The sequence below is a fragment of the Pseudopipra pipra genome, chromosome 4 (assembly GCF_036250125.1).
Source record: "Pseudopipra pipra isolate bDixPip1 chromosome 4, bDixPip1.hap1, whole genome shotgun sequence".
Lineage (NCBI taxonomy): Eukaryota > Metazoa > Chordata > Aves > Passeriformes > Pipridae > Pseudopipra > Pseudopipra pipra.
Window position 1 is genome coordinate 2,096,420 of NC_087552.1, and position 18,694 is coordinate 2,115,113.

Sequence of the window (18,694 nt, forward strand, 5' to 3'; positions counted from 1 at the left end):
AGAAGTGATTTATTTTGTTTTAAAGTTATATTAAGTTGTTCCAAGCAAAGCAAGCCTTGCTCTGGTTTCAGTTGGGTGAACAGGGAGCGCTGGGCACAGGGCACGTCATTAATGCCCAGGGGATGGGGCTTTGTGGGGGAGGGAAGAGCATCTGATGGAGTTGCCCAGTCCAATTCCTGCCCAAGGCCTGACTGGCCCAGGACAAACCCTCTGGCAGGCAGTGGTTTTGTTCCCTCTAATGGTCAGTGCCCAGTGTGTCCCTGTGGGCAGTGCCAGGCTGGGGACAGGCACACGCAGCTGGCAGGACTCTTTGCTCCAAAGACACTTCTGGCCTCCTTGGCAAACTGCCTCTGACACTTGGTTTTCTTCAGGAGAAATTAAGGAATTGCTCATGGCAATTTGGAGATGAAGTTATCCCAAAGGGAAGGAAAGAACAAATATTCCTGTCAGAGCCCTTGGGATCTGCTGGGCTGAATTGGGAAGGGCCCATTATCTGCAGAGCAAATACAGGACAACCTCAAACACAAAGCCCAGCCTGTCCAGTGGGGTGTGAAAGCACCACTGGGACAAACCTCCACTCTCCTGATTCTTTTCAGGGACTGCTCCAACCCAGCTCTGAAGCTGCCAAGCCCAAACTGTCCCCAGTGCTCTAGAACAACAGGATCTTCTCAGGGATGATACATTGGAAGCACAGTCTCAGCAAACACTCCCAGACACACAGAGGCACAACTGGAGCTCATGGCTGGGGCTGGGAAGGGCTGCAAGGAGGACACAACTCCCAGGTAGGGGAGCCTCGGCAGCAACAGCAGCAAATTCCCAGCTTGGATGGCAAAGCAGAGAGACAAAGGCTGGCAATGCCCATGGCATTGGTAGCTTTCCCTTCTGCTCCCTGTGGGGCCACAGCCCGGGAGGAAATCTCCAAGGGGGACAGAAGACCTCAGGAGGCAACAAAAGACAGCAGCGTCTGTTGCCCTGGTCCTGTTCCAACTCAGCCTGCGGGCCCAAACCTTCCCCCTCCAGGGAAACACTGACCTGCCCGGTGTCAGGCTGGAACACAGCCCTCATTCTCACCTTCCACACGCTCCCAGGCTCACCCCAAATTCAGGACAAGGTGCCAAAGGCCCCTCGGGCCGGGGCTCTCTCTGTCTCTGCAGGCTCAGGGACTGCAGCCACCAGGGCCCTCCAGCACGGACAGCCTGGACCCAGAGCAGATCCCTGGGCATTAGCAGTGTCCTGGGCATCCCCGGAGACAGAAACCATCAGCCTCTGGGATAGCACTTCATTGCCAGCACACACAGCCTGCCAAATTTAGGGGGGCAGCTCTCGGACCACAAAGCCCAGTCTGACCCAGTTCTCCTGGGCACCAACACGGACTCCACAAACCCACCAGAATGAGAATGTTCTGCTGCTTTGACAAACTTCAGCCCAGCTTTGCAAACCTCAGTCCCTGCAGCTCCTGCTCTCCAGAGCCCCGTTCAGGGCTGGCTCCAGTTCCCTGGAGAACCTGCCCCAGCCCCACTCTGGGCCAGCCTGAGCAGAAGCCACTGGGCTGCACAAGGAAGAACCCTCCCCTGGCTGCTGCAGCTGGAGGGAGATCCAGCTCCCAATGGAATCCTGGCAACAGCCTCCCAGAGGGTCTCTCCCCAGCCCTTGGCAGTGGCTCAGAATGGCAGCAGCTCCAGTGCCAGCTGGGTCCCTGCACGAGTCCTTGTCCCAGCCCTGCCACACGGACACACACGGGAGACACCCACGGGCACACAGGCCTTGCTTGCACAATTCCTCACCCACAGCTGAGGGAAAGCCACACAATATTAAGAAATACCCTGGGTTGAGAGCACTCATCACTCCAGTCCATCAGGACTTGGAGGCAGTTGGGTAGGCAACAGACCCAAATTCTAATCCTACCTCTACATTTCTAACAGGTTCTCTTGGAAAGATCCTGGACAGGAATGCAGACAACAGAACCCAAACACTGCACAAGCAATAGCAGAAGGTTTGCCATGAAGAACAGGAATTCCTTGTTTTCCTTAGCACTCTGGGAGTGTAGGACCCAATCTTTGCAACCAAGGGACACCAGAGATGTGATTAATACTTAAACCTCTCCCCCATGGGTCTGTCTCAGAGAACTGGGCCAGCCCTGAGCTACTCCCAGGTGCCTGCAGTGCTTTGGGGAGGGGCAGAACGATGTCCCACTTCTGCTTGGAAACATTCCAGATGAGGAAAAGCCACTTCCCTTCTCTCTCTCTGACCCAGAACCAGAACAGTCCTGTAGGACAACATGGACTATGCACAGAAGGCCCGAGTCAGTGGAGGGAAAAAAAACCTAAACAAACCAAACCACCCCAAATTTCAAGATAAAAACAGGCTGCTTCCTTAACAGGAGCACACCAAACTCATTGAAGCCAGAGAGGAAATTACAAACAAACAAATAAACAAACAGAAGACACAAAAAGATGCTTTGCACTGATACACTCTGGTTGATCATTCCAAAGGAAATTCCACACAAATCAGAAACAATTACCAATCATTTTCCCTCTGTTACAAATGAATGACTTGGGTTTCTGCTGGGACACAAACTAAACATACCTAAGGTGATGGTTCCATCAGCACTTGGAATTCCAAGCTCCCCGTTCCTTGGAATGCTCATCCCAACACTCACAGCGATCTCACCTCAGCCCACAGGCTCTCTGTCCTCACAGGGAAATGCAACCCACCGGGACACAGCTCTGGCACCGTGTTTCCTCTCATTCCTGGTCTCCTGCAAACGCCCAGAGAAATCCAATCCCTCAGACCCTGCATCCCTGGACACGAGGGGAACTGGAGTTTGACCCGGATCCCAGCGCCCTGGACAAGTGTGTTCCCAGGAGCACACGCCCGTGGCTCCATCCAGCCCATCCATCCCTCCTTTCCCTCCCAGCAGTCCCAAACCCTCCCCCAGCTCCCCTGGGTCTGTCCCATGGCCCAGCCCAGCTCCAGCCCTGGCAGAGCTGCAAACACCCCCCAGCTCGGCCCCCCGGGCTCCTGAACCCCCAAACCAAGGCTGAGGCTCACCAACGGGGACCCACCTGCCCCTCTCAGCACAGCCCAACCCCACAGCTCGGGGACCCCACACTCACCTGGCCCTTCAGCCCTTCCTCTCCACCCTTCCCAGCACACAGGGCAAGGACCAGCCTGCAGTGGGAAACAGAGCCAGTGCCCAGGGAGCAAATGCCAACACCAGGAGGAGAGAAACGTGTCCCTCTGACTTACCCCACCCCACGGGCAGCACCAGGAGCCCCCAGCCCGGCCGGCGGGGCTGCAGCCTCTTGCCTTTGGCTGCTCCCAGCCCAGGGCACTTGGCAGAGCTGGGCTGGATCAGGGCTTTGGCCTGGCCTGGAAGAGAGGAGAACAAGGCAATTAAGGGCACTGGGCAAGTCAAAGGCTCCTGCCCTTCACCCTTCTCTTCAATTGCTCACTAGAGAGTTTTAGCCATGAAAAATCCAGGGGGGACAACAAATAAGATGGGACCTTTTCCAGCATTTTCATTCCTATCTGCTTCAGGCATTAAAAGAAGGTTCGTTTTTCTTATTGCATTCCTTGCCCTATTTGATCAGCATCATTTTCATTCCAAACCCCCTTGGGAGGCGGTTGATTTTCTGCCATTGGACTTTGGGCAAAGGAAGAGACATCTGGGATGCTGGACTCCAGGAAATGACAGAGAGAAACCTGACAGGGAAAGGATTCAAGGCACTCCAGAACTCAGAAATGAGTTCATGCCTTGCCAGCCCACCCCCATTCTGTGCCACCCACCTGAGCTGGGCAGGTGAGGCCAAGGCTCCCCTTCCTGCTGCCAATCACTGTCCCAGCACACGGATCCCTGTGCTGGGCAGCACTTGGAAAAACCTGGGAAAGGCAAAAGGAAAATGGCACTGCCTGTCAGAAAACATGTCTGTGAACATCCCTTCTGGACAAACTTAATCACTTCCCTCTGCTCCAATAAACCCAGGGCAGGCAGGTCTCTCCAGTCCAGGGGAGAACAGGAAGGAGAACTGCAGGAACTCAGGCAGGCACAGGCAGCTCTGGGCACTTCTTCCCTGCAGACCTCTCTGCACTTGGGGCTCTTGGCACTTCATTTATAAAGAATGGGGGGGCAGCAGCCCAGGAATGCCCCTCAAAAACAGGGGCCTGGGTAGCTGGAGATTATAGGAGGGGAGGTGTGAGGGGAGACACAGAGAGAGAACAGGAACAGGGGTTGTTTGGGAACAGGCTCTGTGTCCAGCAGGGATGGGAACTGGAAACACGGGAGGCTGGAGGAATGCAGGGGGGGAGCACTGGCCTGCCTTGGATGGATCCTTTTTCCCTTTGCTCAGAGACCTCAACTCCACCCTCTCTGAGAGCAGCAGGGAATTGCTGCAGGGGAAGAGTTCATTTAGGCACAAGCCAGTGATGCAACCACTGGGGCAGGGCAAGAGGGGAGAGGAACTGACACAAAAATGACACAATCACCACTGAAAGGGACTTTATTGAGCTACAACACAAACACATTCACAGCAGGCCAGGGCAGGAGGTGCCCCCAGGACCACCAACACAGCAGCTGGGCTTGCAGGAACACCCTCTTCTCAAGTTATGGAGCCAGGGGCTGACAGCTGGGATCGAGCCTGGGGGGGTTGGAGAGCACTCAGGCATCAGGGCCAAGTCCTGCCCAGTCACTGCAGACAGTTCAGCCCCAGCAGCAGGGGGAGTTTCTGCCTCTCTCTTCACTATTATTTGGGACCCAATAGCTCAGTGCTGTGGAATTTTAGCTCCATAAGTGTTTTACACAGTTGAGCTTCACCAGAACTGGGGCACTTGTCAGTATTCCTGACTCTCCCATGGCTGCACTTCCTTTGGGCATGAGGAACCTTGCAGACTGCTCCAAACCTTCACAGCCCACTTGCTCTTCTTGCCACAGTTGGACCAGCTCACTGTCCCTTCAGAAAGAGAAGGCAATGATCCCTTCTGAAACCAGAACCTCCCCCCCTTTGCTTTCCCATTCCATGTTTGGTTCCCTACACAACTGAGGCCCTTCCAGGCCTTGCCAAGTGGCAGCCAAGGAATCCAAGCCAGGAACCTGCCAGGGAACAATGTCTGTGCTACAGCAACATCATTCCAGGCCTCTCACTGCCACCCCTTTGCTTCTCCCAACAGCTCCAGGGGCACCAGAACTTGCCCTGAAGACAGAAAGGCTCCTTTTGGGAGCACCACGAGCCATCTATTGTGTAGCACTGGAATTCCATCTCCTGGACAAGCCATGAGAAGCAGGGAACAATGCCTACGGTGACACGCATAGAAATGAGTCACTGTGGTGCAACGACACAGGAGTGGAAACCATTCAGTCAGTCTGACCAAACCCCACAGTCTTCCAAAAGGAATTTCTTCTTTGTGGAGACAGGGCATGGCCAGGAATTCCAACACGTGCAGTCAGAGAGCCTTGCACAATTGGACACCTGACCTGTATGGTCCCCAATGTTCCTGATGTTCTCCTGCACACACTGCTGGGGCAAGACTGACCTGTATGGTCCCCAATGTTCCTGATGTTCTCCTGCACACACTGCTGGGGCGAGACCAAAGGGATGCTCTACTCCTGCTTTTGCTGCAGCCTGTGACGAGAGGGGAACCTATGGGGATAAAGCACCCCGAATTTTTGCTTCACTATTTGCCCTTGTAGGAACAGCAAAAGCTACAAGAAACAAATTAGGATGCTGTCTTGCAAAGCAAACAAATGCAACATGCAAGGTACTAAGTGAACTGCCTGTGGATGTTAATTCAGTCAGACCTGCTGTGTTACAGAATAGAGCTACAATTGACTTTTTACTATTGGCTCAGGGACATGAATGTAAAGAATTTCAAGGAAGGTGTGGTATGAATTTGTCTGATCATTGGGAGTCTATTCACAGTGCATCCAACAGTTGCAAAAGGGAGTTGCAAAGCTGCAGGTTAAGGAGAGCTGGGATTACCTGGAAAACATGCTGAATAGTTGGGGAATATCAGCACGGGTTAAATCCATAGTAAAGATGGGATGGGCCGGTGTGAGGATCTTTCTGTGTATTGCAATATGCTTGCCATGCTTGATGCAATGCAATCAACCAACTATAAACAAAGCATTAAAGGCTGTTTTATTTGTAAAAAAAGAAGGGGAATTAAGGAGGTGAACACTGTCACCTCCCTCGGGCCCAGGACAGTGGACATTGTTCCACTAGCTGGCAGAAAGCCGTGGGAATGGAAAGCAGGACAAAGAAGACACAGAAGAAGAAGCTACAAGACTGCAAGAAGGACGTTGGTGGCTAAGATATGTAGTTATTTGTATCTATTAAAACAGAGGCTGGATTATGTAGACTTGAAAAAGTAAGCATAAGTAGATCACCAACTGTTCTGCTTGAACTACCTATTGTTCTGCCTGGGGTATATAAGCTTATGCATTGTCATAATAAAGGTCTTCGTCTTTCTTATACCACCGAAACAGAGTCTGTGCCTTTTAAAGCCACACTCCTTCTATTGGGTTAAGGACTGAGGAAGTTGGACCTGTGTCTGAGCAGGACAGGTGCAAACCAAATGCTGGGGACTGGAACACACACCTGGCACTCCTGCAGCTCTTACCATTACATTCCAGAGAAAACAGCCAATTGGACCATCACTGCTCATTTCTTAATCCCAACCCCACACTGCTTTGGCACTTGGAGCACCACTTTTATCACCCAATTACAGTCCATTAGAGAGCTCCATGTCTAGCAGGGACAGGGACCCCTGGGATACTCTCAGCAATGCCTGAATCCATTGCAGGGACCTTGCTTTGAGCTCCCCAGGGCCGGGCACCCCGAGGATCTCCCCGAATAATCCTTTCGGAGCGCGCTGGAGTCCTCAGGGTGCCCCAACCCGGGGGGCACCAACAGCACTGTCCCTCCAGGGGGCCCAATTTGGTCCTAAAATGCAGGGGGATCTTGCCTGTGTCCCAGACTGGTCCGGGGATCTGAGGCCCTTCCCGAGAAAATCTCGGTGCCGGCGTGAAGGGCCAGAGATCCCTTGGAGCCACGGGAGAGCAGGCACAGAGTCCCTCCTGGGGGCCAATTCTGCTGCCTGAAACCAGCTCTTCAAAGAAGCCTTTAAGACTCAGCCAGTAAGTTTTAGAAGCCAGGAAATCTTTTATTCCTATGCTCTTGAATCATTCCAGCCCACCAGGTGCCCTGGCAATCAGGTCCCAAAGGGCACACAGACCTATCTCCACTGCAGCTGATATGGCAGCATCACAGGAGGGTTCATTTTCCTTCCCTGCATTCCTATTCTATACTCAGGACATTTTCTAACACTTATTACCATACACACCTACCATTATAAGGTTTCCAAGGGGCTTCACCGAGGGCCTTCCCAGGTCTGCTCTGTCTGGAGCCCTCAAAGTCCTCAGTGCCTGCCTGAGGAACCTCAACACAACTCACCTGCTTACACAGCAACGTGGTGCTGCTTGCCTGCTGCCTCACTCTCTTCTTCCTTCACCTCCCTTGGTTGGTCCCTTTCAATCCCTTGGCTCAGCTCTGTGCACTTTCCAGGCTACATCCCACTGCAAAAAGGATCAGCTCTTGTTACATCTCAACACTCAGATATCATTCCCCCTTTTTTCCTGACACTTGGCCATCAGGCCAGTGTCTCATGATTTAAAGCAGAGTTTGACTCCTCAGTGACAACAACAACTGACAGCCCTGAATCCTAACACAGGCTGAGACACAAACACGGATGGGAACTCTGAAGGATCCATTTTGTCCTGCTCACCAACCAAAAGGAGCTTTCTGAACTCAAGAAGAAGAGAGCCCAGGTCCTTTTTCTGCCATGTCCACTGCTATAAATGTGACCCACAAGACCTGGAAAGGCCCTTCCCACTTCACCTGCAGGGCTGGCAGTGCCACCACTGGACACGGACCCAGTGGCTGGGCAGGAACGGAGGGGCTGGGGCATCCAATCCATCGGCCCAGGCGGCACCAGGAGTTCCTGGAGTTCCTGCAGGGGAGAGCCTCAAGACAACAAAGGATTAGGAAGATCATTTTTAACTTTAACATGTATATCCCCTGCAATATGGGGAATTTGACAAGGCCTACTGGTGCAACAAGGACACACTCAAGGCTATCTATTCAAAGGATCTACCAGCACTCAAAAGCTATCACTATCCTTCTTGCAGGGAGAACTCAGGAAACTCTGTTGGCCAAGAGCCTCCAGGGCAATTTCCAGCTTTTGGGGCTCCCTTTTAACTGTTTTTCCCCATCACTGTAGCTGGGACTATCACCTGCCCTACAGAGGGAACAGCCCACAAAGTTCACTTGCAGGAATGCCATTAACTCAAAGTCCCTTCTCAGGGGGGTCACTGCACACCTTGGCCTTTGTTTGCCCTCCCCACCAAAGATGCTTCCAACACTTCTGAGACATATGGCAGACCCAGAGCTCTCCTCAGGGAATGCTTCAGCTGCTTAAAGGCTGCCCTTGCACCATCTAGCCAAGGCAGAAAATGCTTTACATGCTATTCTTAAAAGTTGGCATAACAGTCTTACCACACATCCAGAGGGAACAATCCAGAGTCCATCCCGTCCTACCTTTCCCAGCAAGGCAGTTCATGGGCTGTCTGGGGCTCAGGGAGGAGTCAGGGGGCTGCTTTTCTTCCTTCTTGCTTTCCCCATTTTCTCCTGCCAAAGCAAAGGTTTCTTGGCTTTCCTTGCTCAAGGAGATGCAGCAAAGGCCATCTCTTCAATCCAGTACTGGAAACAGCTTGAGGTTGTCATTCAAGGTGCTTCTCTCAGGTCCTGCACTCATCAATCATCTTGGCCATTGGTTTTCTTGGCAGGTTCTTGCATTCACGTCCTACAAGCAAACCAGGATGAGCAAATTCAGCTGTTACTGCAACCAATCCAAGCTGGCACTCTGATTTTAAAGGATACTGGCTTGGCCTTACCCATAGAGATCCCACATTAGGGGTAATAGCTACAGGTTCTGCCCTCTTCCACCCTCCTGGAAGTCCACTGGCCCACACAACAGGAACAACTGCAGCTGCCACTTCAGTCAGGACCTTGCTGCTGACAGGAGTTATTCCCTGCACAACAAGAGCTGCTGCTTGGACACATTTAGTTTCAGCAATTACAGTTTCAATATCCTCACTTTCTTAATCCCAATCCCACCCTTCTTTTGCACTTGGAGCACCACTTTTATCACCCAATTACAGTCCTTTAGAGAGCTCCATGTCTAGCAGGGACAGGGACCCCTGGGATACTCTCAGCAATGCCTGAATCCATTGCAGGGACCTTGCTTTGAGCTCCCCAGGGCCGGGCACCCCGAGGATCTCCCCGAATAATCCTTTCGGTGCGCGCTGGAGTCCTCGGGGTGCCCCAACCCGGGGGGCACCAACAGCACTGTCCCTCCAGGGGGCCCAATTTGGTCCTAAAATGCAGGGGGATCTTGCCTGTGTCCCAGACTGGTCCGGGGATCTGAGGCCCTTCCCGAGAAAAATCTCGGTGCCGGCGTGAAGGGCCAGAGATCCCTTGGAGCCACGGGAGAGCAGGCACAGAGTCCCTCCTGCAGGGCCAATTCTGCTGCCTGAAAACAGCTCTTCAAAGTAAACTCTAAGACTCAGCTGGTGAGTTTTAGAAGCCAGGAAATCTTTTATTCCTATGCTCTTGAATCATTCCAGCCCACCAGGTGCCCTGGCAATCAGCTCCCAAAGGGCACACAGACCTATCTCCACTGCAGCTGATATGGCAGCATTACAGGAGGATTCATTTTCCTTCCCTGCATTCCTATTCCATACTCAGGACATTTTCCAACACTTATTACCATACACACCTACCCTTACAAGGTTTCCAAGGGGCTTCACCGAGGGCCCTCCCAGGTCTGCTCTGTCTGGAGCCCTCAAAGTCCTCAGTGCCTGCCTTAGGAACCTCAAGACAACTCACCTGCTTACACAGCAACTTGGTGCTGCTTGCCTGCTGCCTCACTTCCCTTCTTCCTTCTTTCTTCACCTCCCTTGCTTGGTCCCTTTCAATCCCTTGGCTCAGCTCTGTGCACGTTCCAGGCTACATCCCACTGCAAAAAGGATCAGCTCTTGTTACATCTTAACACTCAGACAGCATTCCCCCTTTTTTCCTGACACTTGGCCATCAGGCCAGTGTCTCATGATTTAAAGCAGAGTTTGACTCCTCAGTGACAACAACAACTGACAGCCCTGAATCCTAACACAGGCTGAGACACAAACACGGATGGGAACTCTGAAGGATCCATTTTGTCCTGCTCACCAACCAAAAGGAGCTTTCTGAACTCAAGAAGAAGAGAGCCCAGGTCCTTTCTGCAATGCCAACTACCATAAATGTGACCCACAAGACCTGGAAAGGCCTCTTCACCTGCAGGGCTGGCAGTGCCACCACTGGACACGGACCCAGTGGCTGGGCAGGAACGGAGGGGCTGGGGCGTCCAATCCATCGGCCCAGGCGGCACCAGGAGTTCCTGGAGTTCCTGAGGGGAGAGCCTCAAGACAACAAAGGATTAGGAAAAGGATCATTTTAAACTTCAATATGTATATCTCCTGGAATATGGGGAGTTGGACAAAGCCTACTGGTGCAACAAGGACACACTCAAGGCTATCTATTCAAAGGATCTACCAGCACTCAGAAGCTATCACTGTCCTTCTTGCAGGGGGAACTCAGGAAACTCTGTTGGCCAAGAGCCTCCAGGGCAGTTTCCAGCTTTTGGGGCTCCCTTTTAACTGTTTTTCCCCATCACTGTAGCTGGGACTATCACCTGCCCTACAGGGGGAACAGCCCACACAGTTCACTTGCAGTGATGCCATTAACTCAAAGTCCCTTCTCAGGGGGGTCACTGCACACCTTGTCCTTTCTTTGCCCTCCCCACCAAAGATGCTTCCAACACTTCTGAGACATCTGGCAGACCCAGAGCTCTCCTCAGGGAATGCTTCAGCTGCTTAAAGGCTGCCCTTGCACCATCTAGCCAAGGCAGCAAATGCTTACAGGCTGTTCTGAAAAGTTGGCAGAACAGTCTTACCACACATCCAGAGGGAGAAATCCAGAGTCCACCCCATCCTACGATTCCCAGCAAGGCAGTTCATGGGCTGTCTGGGGCTCAAGGAGGAGTCAGGGGGCTGCTTTTCTTCCTTCCTGCTTTCCAGATTTTCTCCTTCCAAAGCAAAGGTATCCTGGCTTTCCTTGCTCAAGGAGATGCAGCAAAGGCCATCTTTTAAATCCAATACTGGAAACAGCTCGAGGTTGTCATTCAAGGTGCTTCTCTCAGGCCCTGCACTCATCAATCATCTTTGCTATTGGTTTTCTTGGCAGGTTCTTGCATTCACGTCCTACAGGCAAACCAGGATGAGCAAATTTAGCTGTTACTGCAACCAATCCAAGCTGGCATTCTGATTTTAAAGGACACTGGCTTGGCCTTACCCATATAGATCGCATATTAGGGTTAATACCTACAGGTTCTGCCCTCTTCCACTCTCCTGGAATTCCACTGGCCCACACCACAGGAACAACTGCAGCTGCCACTTCAGTCAGGACCTTGGTGCTGACAGGAGTTATTCCCTGCACAACAAGAGCTGCTGCTTGGACACATTTAGTTTCAGCAATTACAGTTTCAGTATCCTCACTTTTCCATTTCATTTCTGCCTCAACTTTTCCACTCAATCTCTTCCGAGCAGAGGTTTGGACGAATTTGGCAAATAGACCAACTGAGGAATTCCCCAATGTTTTCCCAGTTTCACCCCTGTCACACCAATCACCTTAACACTGCCAGTCCTTCATTCTCCCTCTGTTGTGTTAAGGATTGAGGAAGTTGGACCTGTGTCTGATCAGGACATGTGCAAACCAAATGCTGGGGACTGGAACACACACCTGGCACTCCTGCAGCTCTTACCATTACATTCCAGAGAAAACAGCCAATTGGACCATCACTGCTCAGTTCTTAATCCCAATCCCACACTTCTTTTGCACTTGGAGCACCACTTTTATCACCCAATTACAGTCCATTAGAGAGCTCCATGTCTAGCAGGGACAGGGACCCCTGGGATACTCTCAGCAATGCCTGAATCCATTGCAGGGACCTTGCTTTGAGCTCCCCAGGGCCGGGCACCCCGAGGATCTCCCCGAATAATCCTTTCGGTGCGCGCTGGAGTCCTCGGGGTGCCCCAACCCGGGGGCACCAACAGCACTGTCCCTCCAGGGGGGCCAATTTGGTCCTAAAATGCAGGGGGATCTTGCCTGTGTCCCAGACTGGTCCGGGGATCTGAGGCCCTTCCCGAGAAAAATCTCGGTGCCGGCGTGAAGGGCCAGAGATCCCTTGGAGCCACGGGAGAGCAGGCACAGAGTCCCTCCTGGGGGCCAATTCTGCTGCCTCAACTCAGCTCTTCAAAGAAGCCTCTAACGCTCAACTGGTGAGTTTTAGAAGCCAGGCATTCCTTGCTTACAACACCCTGCCATGATCCCAGCCCGACGGGTGTCCTGGCAATCAGCTCCCAAAGGGCACACGGAGGTGTCTCCACTGCAGCTGATGGCAGGGGTCAACATTACAGGAGGGTTCTTTTTCCTTCCCTGCATTCCTGTTCCATATTCAGGACATCCCCAACACCTGTTTCCATACACACAAACCCTTATAAGGTCTCTGAGGGGCTCCATCAGAGGTGTCTGGTGGTCACCTGTGCCTGGAGCCCCCAAAGTTCTAAGTGACCACCTTGTCAACTTCAAGACAACTCACCTGGTTGTAGAGGAACTTGGTGCTGCTTGGCTGCTCTCTCAGTTCCCTTCTTCATTCTTTCTTTACTTCGCTTGCTTAGTTTCTCTAAATCCCTTGGCTCAGCTCCATGGAGTTTCTAGGGTACATCCCACTGCAAAAACCACCAGTTCTTAGTACACCTCACAACTTAGACACCAGGGAGCAACGCAGAAATCATCTAATCCAGGGAACTGCCTCCAAATATTGGGACAAAAATACCATAACATTCCACAGCCTCCCTTGGCAAATAAACACCAAACTACTCAGACACAAACAATAACCTGCACACTACAACAATCTGCCACTGTTGGTTCAACCCAGCCAAGTCAGTTGGTAAACTACACAAGGTGAACTTCTTTACAAGTTCCATTTATGATACAAAAACCAGGGAGATCACAGACTCCCCCACACACTTGTACTCTGAGGAAAGAAGGAAACCAAAGCCATCCCCAGTGCTGCAATAGCTCAGGCTCCCAAAAGGCCCAGGGGCTGGGCTGGGGCTTTTGGCTGCCCTGGAGCACAGGCAGGAACACGATGTCACCACCCCACAGGCACAGCTGAGAACCCAAAGAGCAGCCACACCAGCAGCTCCTGCCAGCCCTGCTGGGCTGGGCCTTGGGGAGGAAGGGCACTGACCTTTCTTCCTGCCTAGGAGCAAAGAGCCTCCTTGCTGAGCACTTCTCCTGCCAAGGGCATCAGCTCAGAGGGGAAGTTCATCAAGCGCAACTTCCTGGAATGAGAAACATTGCTGTTCCCTGGACAATCTCTTTCCAACGGAACTCAGAAGTACACACTAGAAGTTCAGGTGTTACCTAAAATTTCTTACAGGGACCTCTGAGACTCAGATGGTGAGTTTCAGAAGCCAGGCAATCTTGTATTCCCATGCTCTTGAATCATTCCAGCCCACCAGGTGCCCTGGCAATCAGCTCCAAAAGGGCACACAGAGCTATCTCCACTGAAGCTGATATGGCAGCATTACAGGAGGGTTCATTTTCCTTCCCTGCATTCCTGTTCTACATTCAGGACATTCTCCAACACTTATTACCATACACACCGAATCTTACAAGGTTTCCAAGGGGCTTCACCGAGGGCCTTCCCAGGTCTGCTCTGTCTGGAGCCCTCAAAGTCCTCAGTGCCTGCCTTAGGAACCTCAACACAACTCACCTGCTTACACAGCAACTTGCTGCTGCTTGCCTGCTGCCTCACTTCCCTTCTTCCTTCTTTCTTCACCTCCCTTGGTTGCTCCCTTTCAATCCCTTGGCTCAGCTCTGTGCACTTTCCAGGCGACATCCCACTGCAAAAAGGATCAGCTCTTGTTACATCTCAACACTCAGGCAGCATTCCCCTTTTTTCCTGACACTGGGCCATTAGGCCAGTGTCTCATGATTTAAAGCAGAGTTTGACTCCTCAGTGACAACAACAGCTACAGCCCTGAATCCTAACACAGGCTGAGACACAAACACGGATGGGAACTCTGAAGGATCCACTTTGTTCTGCTCACCAATCAAAAGGAGCTTTCTGAACTCAAGAAGGAGAGACCCCAGGTCCTTTTTCTGCAAATTTAGCTGCTATAAATGTGACCCACAAGACCTGGAAAGGCCCTTCCCACTTCACCTGCAGGGCTGGCAGTGCCACCACTGGACACGGACCCAGTGGCTGGGCAGGAACGGAGGGGCTGGGGCGTCCAATCCATCGGCCCAGGCGGCACCAGGAGTTCCTGGAGTTCCTGCAGGGGAGAGCCTCAAGACAACAAAGGATTAGGAAGACCATTTTTTCCTTTAATATGCACATCTCCTGGAATATGGGGACTTTGATAAGGCTTACTGGTGCAATAAGGACACACTCAAGGCTATCTATTCAAAGGATCTACCAGCACTCAAAAGCTGTCACTGTCCTTCTTGCAGGGAGAACTCAGGAAACTCTGTTGGCCAAGAGCCTCCTGGAGGATTTCCAGCTTTTGGGGCTCCCTTTTAACCATTTTCCCCATCACTAGCTGGGACTATCACCTGCCCTACAGGGGGAACAGCCCACACAGTTCACTTGCAGGGATGCCATTAACTCAAAGTCCCTTCTCAGGGGGGTCACTGCACACCTTGGCCTTTCTTTGCCCTCCCCACCAAAGATGATTCCAACAGTTCTGAGACATCTGGCAGACCCAGAGCTCTCCTCAGGGAATACTTCACCTCCTTAAAGGCTGCCCTTGCACCATCTAGCCAAGGCAGAAAATGCTTTACATGCTGTTCTGAAAAGTTGGCAGAACAGTCTTACCACACATCCAGAGGGAGCAATCCAGAGTCCATCCCGTCCTACCATTCCCAGCAAGGCAGTTCATGGGCTGTCTGGGGCTCAGGGAGGAGTCAGGGGGCTGCTTTTCTTCCTTCCTGCTTTCCAGATTTTCTCCTGCCAAAGCAAAGGTTTCTTGGCTTTCCTTGCTCAAGCAGATGCAGCAAAGGCCATCTTTTAAATCCAGTACTGGAAACTCCTCAAGGTTGTCATTCAAGGGGGTTCTCTCAGGTCCTGCACTCATCAATAATGTTGGCCATTGGTTTTCTTGGCAGGTTCTTGCATTTATGTCCTACAAGCAAACCAGGATGAGCAAATTCAGCTGTTACTGCAACCAATCCAAGCTGGCATTCTGATTTTAAAGGATACTGGGTTTGCCTTACCCATAGAGATCCCACATTAGGGGTAATACCTACAGGTTCTGCCCTCTTCCACTCTCCTGGAGTTCCACTGTCCCACACCACAGGAACAACTGCAGCTGCCACTTCAGTGGGGACCTTGCTGCTGACAGGAGTTATTCCCTGCACAACAAGAGCTGCTGCTTTGACACATTTAGTTTCAGCAATTACAGTTTCAATATCCCCAGTTTTCAATTGCATTTCTGCCTCAACTTTTCCAGTCAATCCCTTCCTAGCACAGGTTTGGGTGAGTTTGGCAAAGAGACAACCTGAAGAATTCCCCAATGTTTTCCCAGTTTCACCCCTGTCACACCCATCACCTTAACACTGCCAGTCCTTCATTCTCCCCCTATTGTGTTAAGGATTGAGGAAGTTGGACCTGTGTCTGACCAGGACATGTGCAAACCAAATGGTGGGGACTGGAACACACACCTGGCACTCCTGTAGCTCTTACCATTACATTCCAGAGAAAACAGCCAATTGGACCATCACTGCTCAGTTCTTAATCCCAATCCCACACTGCTTTGGCACTTGGAGCACCACTTTTATCACCCAATTACAGTCCATTAGAGAGCTCCATGTCTAGCAGGGACAGGTACCCCTGGGATACTCTCAGCAATGCCTGAATCCATTGCAGGGACCTTGCTTTGAGCTCCCCAGGGCCGGGCACCCCGAGGATCTCCCCGAATAATCCTTTCGGTGCGCGCTGGAGTCCTCGGGGTGCCCCAACCCGGGGGCACCAACAGCACTGTCCCTCCAGGGGCCCAATTTGGTCCTAAAATGCAGGGGGATCTTGCCTGTGTCCCAGACTGGTCCGGGGATCTGAGGCCCTTCCCGAGAAAATCTCGGTGCCGGCGTGAAGGGCCAGAGATCCCTTGGAGCCACGGGAGAGCAGGCACAGAGTCCCTCCTGGGGGCCAATTCTGCTGCCTCAACTCAGCTCTTCAAAGAAGCCTCTAACGCTCAATTGGTGAGTTTTAGAAGCCAGGCATTCCTGCATGCTGTAAGATATTTTAAGGGCTTACTGAGTGAAAAAACATAAAGCTTTTATCAAGAACATATGATCTCAAACAGACAGCTCCTTTCCTCTTTCAATACAATATTTCTTTCATGGTATCACTTAAGAAGTGCCCAGGAACCCCAGACTGTGCTTTCCAGAACAGAAAATAAACAGAGGGAAGGAGCTTTGCACAAGTGTAACACACTCCAGAACAGACCTGACTTTAGTTTTACTCTTTGTGTTCAAATATAGCAGAAGACAAACACTCCAGCAGGAGAGCTGGCACATTACCCATGGTACCCTCAAAGTCCATCTCACGAGGGCTGGAGGAAAATCGCAGTTGTACCAGTCCCTTGTGCCTGCAGATGCCTGGGGATCCTCTCCATCCACCTCGTGCTCTCCCAACAGCAGAAAGGGGAACCTCAGGGACACGGTGGCACTCGACATCCTGCTGAGAGAGCAAGGAAACCTTTAGCATAAAGGTGAGTTGGAATCTTAAAAACTTCCTTTCCTGGGAGCTTTGTGAAGCCTGCAACCAAGAGGGGGAAAATTTGCATCTCCTTTGGTGCAGGTGTCAACAGAGGCCAACAGAGCTTTCACCTTTTTCAGACAACTGTGCTCCTTTTGGCTCCCTGGCAGCTCCAATGGCACCAGAACCCCCTTCCTGCACACCCACGGGTGTCACACACAGGCACCCACACACCTTTGCTCCAGCCCACACGGGGCCAACATTTCCTCACCCTGCACATCCCAAGGGCAGTATTTTTGCTAGAGAGCACAGCAACCCCCCTGTCCTTGCAAACTGCCTCCCGGCAAAAAAGGAATCATTTTTCCTGGACACTTCTCCCACAGTCAAGGTCTTTTAAAACCTGCTCAGGGTCCCTCCCAGCTTCTGCCTGTCCTTGCATTTAAAGGCACGGGCATATTCTATCTTCCAACAGCAGAACCCAGCTCCTCACTGGCAGTATAAGCCCTGCTCTTACCTGGACAGACTCCCGGGCTCGGCACAGCTGTGGCTCATGGAGCAGCTTCCCAAGGCCCTTCTCTCTCCCAGCAGGAAGCACAACTCGCCTCCACTCCCCAGCACCAGGGGAAACCACGAGCCAGGCTGCAAACTGACACAGAACGAGCAAAAAGCATTAATGCAGCACCAAGAATCCAAGTTAAAGCAGTCTTTGCCTTATAACCCTGCACGGGGAAAGGCTTTGGGATTCCGAGGCAAATCCTGAGACACCCAGAGAGCAACAGCCCCGCAGCCCTGCCACGGCTCCCCCGGGGTCACCCGGCAGGTAAGGACCTTACCCGGCCCCCGCCGCCCAGCACAAGGCGCCCCTAAACGCCCCCCGGCTCCCCCGGTCCATAACCCAGCGGACAAGGCGCTCTCCCCTCCGCAAAGCCACGAGGGGCCCAATCCTGCCGCACACCCCCAGCCCAGCCCCCCAGCCCAGCCCGTGTCAGAGCACTCACCACACATCCCCTGCCGTGTCACCTCTCCCGGGGCTGGGCTGTGTCCTGCCCCTGGCCGGGCTCGTCCTCCCGTGCAGCCTCTCCCGGTGCTGTGCTGAGCCGGGCTTGCCCAGGCGGGACCTCTGGGAACGAGGCACAGCTGCTTTGGGGACGGGAGCAATCAGGAAACCTTCCCGCAGGCTGACCCGGTCCCACCGGTGGCTGCGCTTGCCCCGTGCTCGGGGGGAGCCCCATCCTCGGGGGGCTCTGGCCGGCAGCCCCCCGGGCAGTTCCCGCAGAGCTGAACCTGTGCAAAGACAGGGAGAAAACACTCGCGTACGCAACACAAAGCTCCAGGCGCTTTCCCCGCCGTGCCGCACATCCCTCCGGGAGAGGCCCCGGCCCGGGCACAGCCGAGCTCCCGGCACGGCCCGGGGGCGGCCGCTCCAGCCCCCCCCGGCCGGAGCCGCAGCCGGGACAGCCCGGGCCGAGCTCCGCACCCTCCGTGCCGCGGGTGCCCGAAGGTCTCTGCGCACACACGGCCCTGCCGGGCGCGGACACCCGGGATCACGGCCACGGCACTCCCCGGCTCCTCCCGACCCGCACACCCCAAAGCCTCCCCCGGCCCCGCCGCGCTCGGTAAAAGGGCTGCGGGCGGGGCCGGGCGGGGCCGGGCCGGGGCGGTCCCTGCGCGGCACCTGCGGGGCGGGGGGAGCGGGGCGGGGCTGCGGCACCAACGGGCTCGGTGGCGCCGTCTGGCGGAACCCGCCCGGTACTGCAGGAACAGCCCTCGGGGCGCGATG

The 18,694-nt window shown here is 53.2% G+C and overlaps 1 protein-coding gene and 1 long non-coding RNA gene across 7 annotated transcripts; both read right to left on the bottom strand.

The window, feature by feature from the left end:
* Positions 1-4,481: 4,481 nt before the first annotated feature.
* LOC135413734 (uncharacterized) lies at positions 4,482-8,558 on the bottom strand. 3 transcript variants are annotated; one of them, XR_010430367.1, is made up of 3 exons: positions 7,893-8,558; positions 7,449-7,570; positions 4,482-5,636 (listed from the first exon to the last, which is right to left on the bottom strand). It is a non-coding gene; the product is annotated as an uncharacterized LOC135413734 (long non-coding RNA). The 3 variants fall into 3 exon arrangements; XR_010430366.1 differs by lacking the exon at positions 7,893-8,558 and having other exon boundaries at positions 4,482-5,618; positions 7,449-7,789; XR_010430365.1 differs by lacking the exon at positions 7,893-8,558 and having other exon boundaries at positions 7,449-7,789.
* A 156-nt stretch (positions 8,559-8,714) lies between these two features.
* LOC135413730 (uncharacterized) lies at positions 8,715-18,371 on the bottom strand. Of its 4 annotated transcripts, XM_064653764.1 has the most exons (7): positions 17,186-17,413; positions 16,792-16,893; positions 15,465-15,569; positions 15,034-15,340; positions 14,380-14,491; positions 13,930-14,059; positions 11,586-12,877 (listed from the first exon to the last, which is right to left on the bottom strand). In XM_064653764.1, the coding sequence occupies exons 1-7, from the start codon at positions 17,192-17,194 to the stop codon at positions 12,863-12,865; spliced, it is 780 nt and encodes a 259-aa protein (XP_064509834.1). In that variant the 5' UTR covers positions 17,195-17,413; the 3' UTR covers positions 11,586-12,862. The 4 variants fall into 4 exon arrangements, 1 of the variants encoding a protein (XP_064509834.1); XR_010430362.1 differs by lacking the exons at positions 11,586-12,877; positions 13,930-14,059; positions 14,380-14,491; positions 15,034-15,340; positions 17,186-17,413 and adding exons at positions 11,336-11,350; positions 17,429-17,560; positions 17,935-18,371 and having other exon boundaries at positions 16,792-16,896; XR_010430364.1 differs by lacking the exons at positions 13,930-14,059; positions 14,380-14,491; positions 15,034-15,340; ... (1 more) ...; positions 16,792-16,893; positions 17,186-17,413 and adding exons at positions 8,715-8,856; positions 8,981-9,085; positions 13,402-13,624 and having other exon boundaries at positions 12,748-12,877.
* Positions 18,372-18,694: the final 323 nt, after the last annotated feature.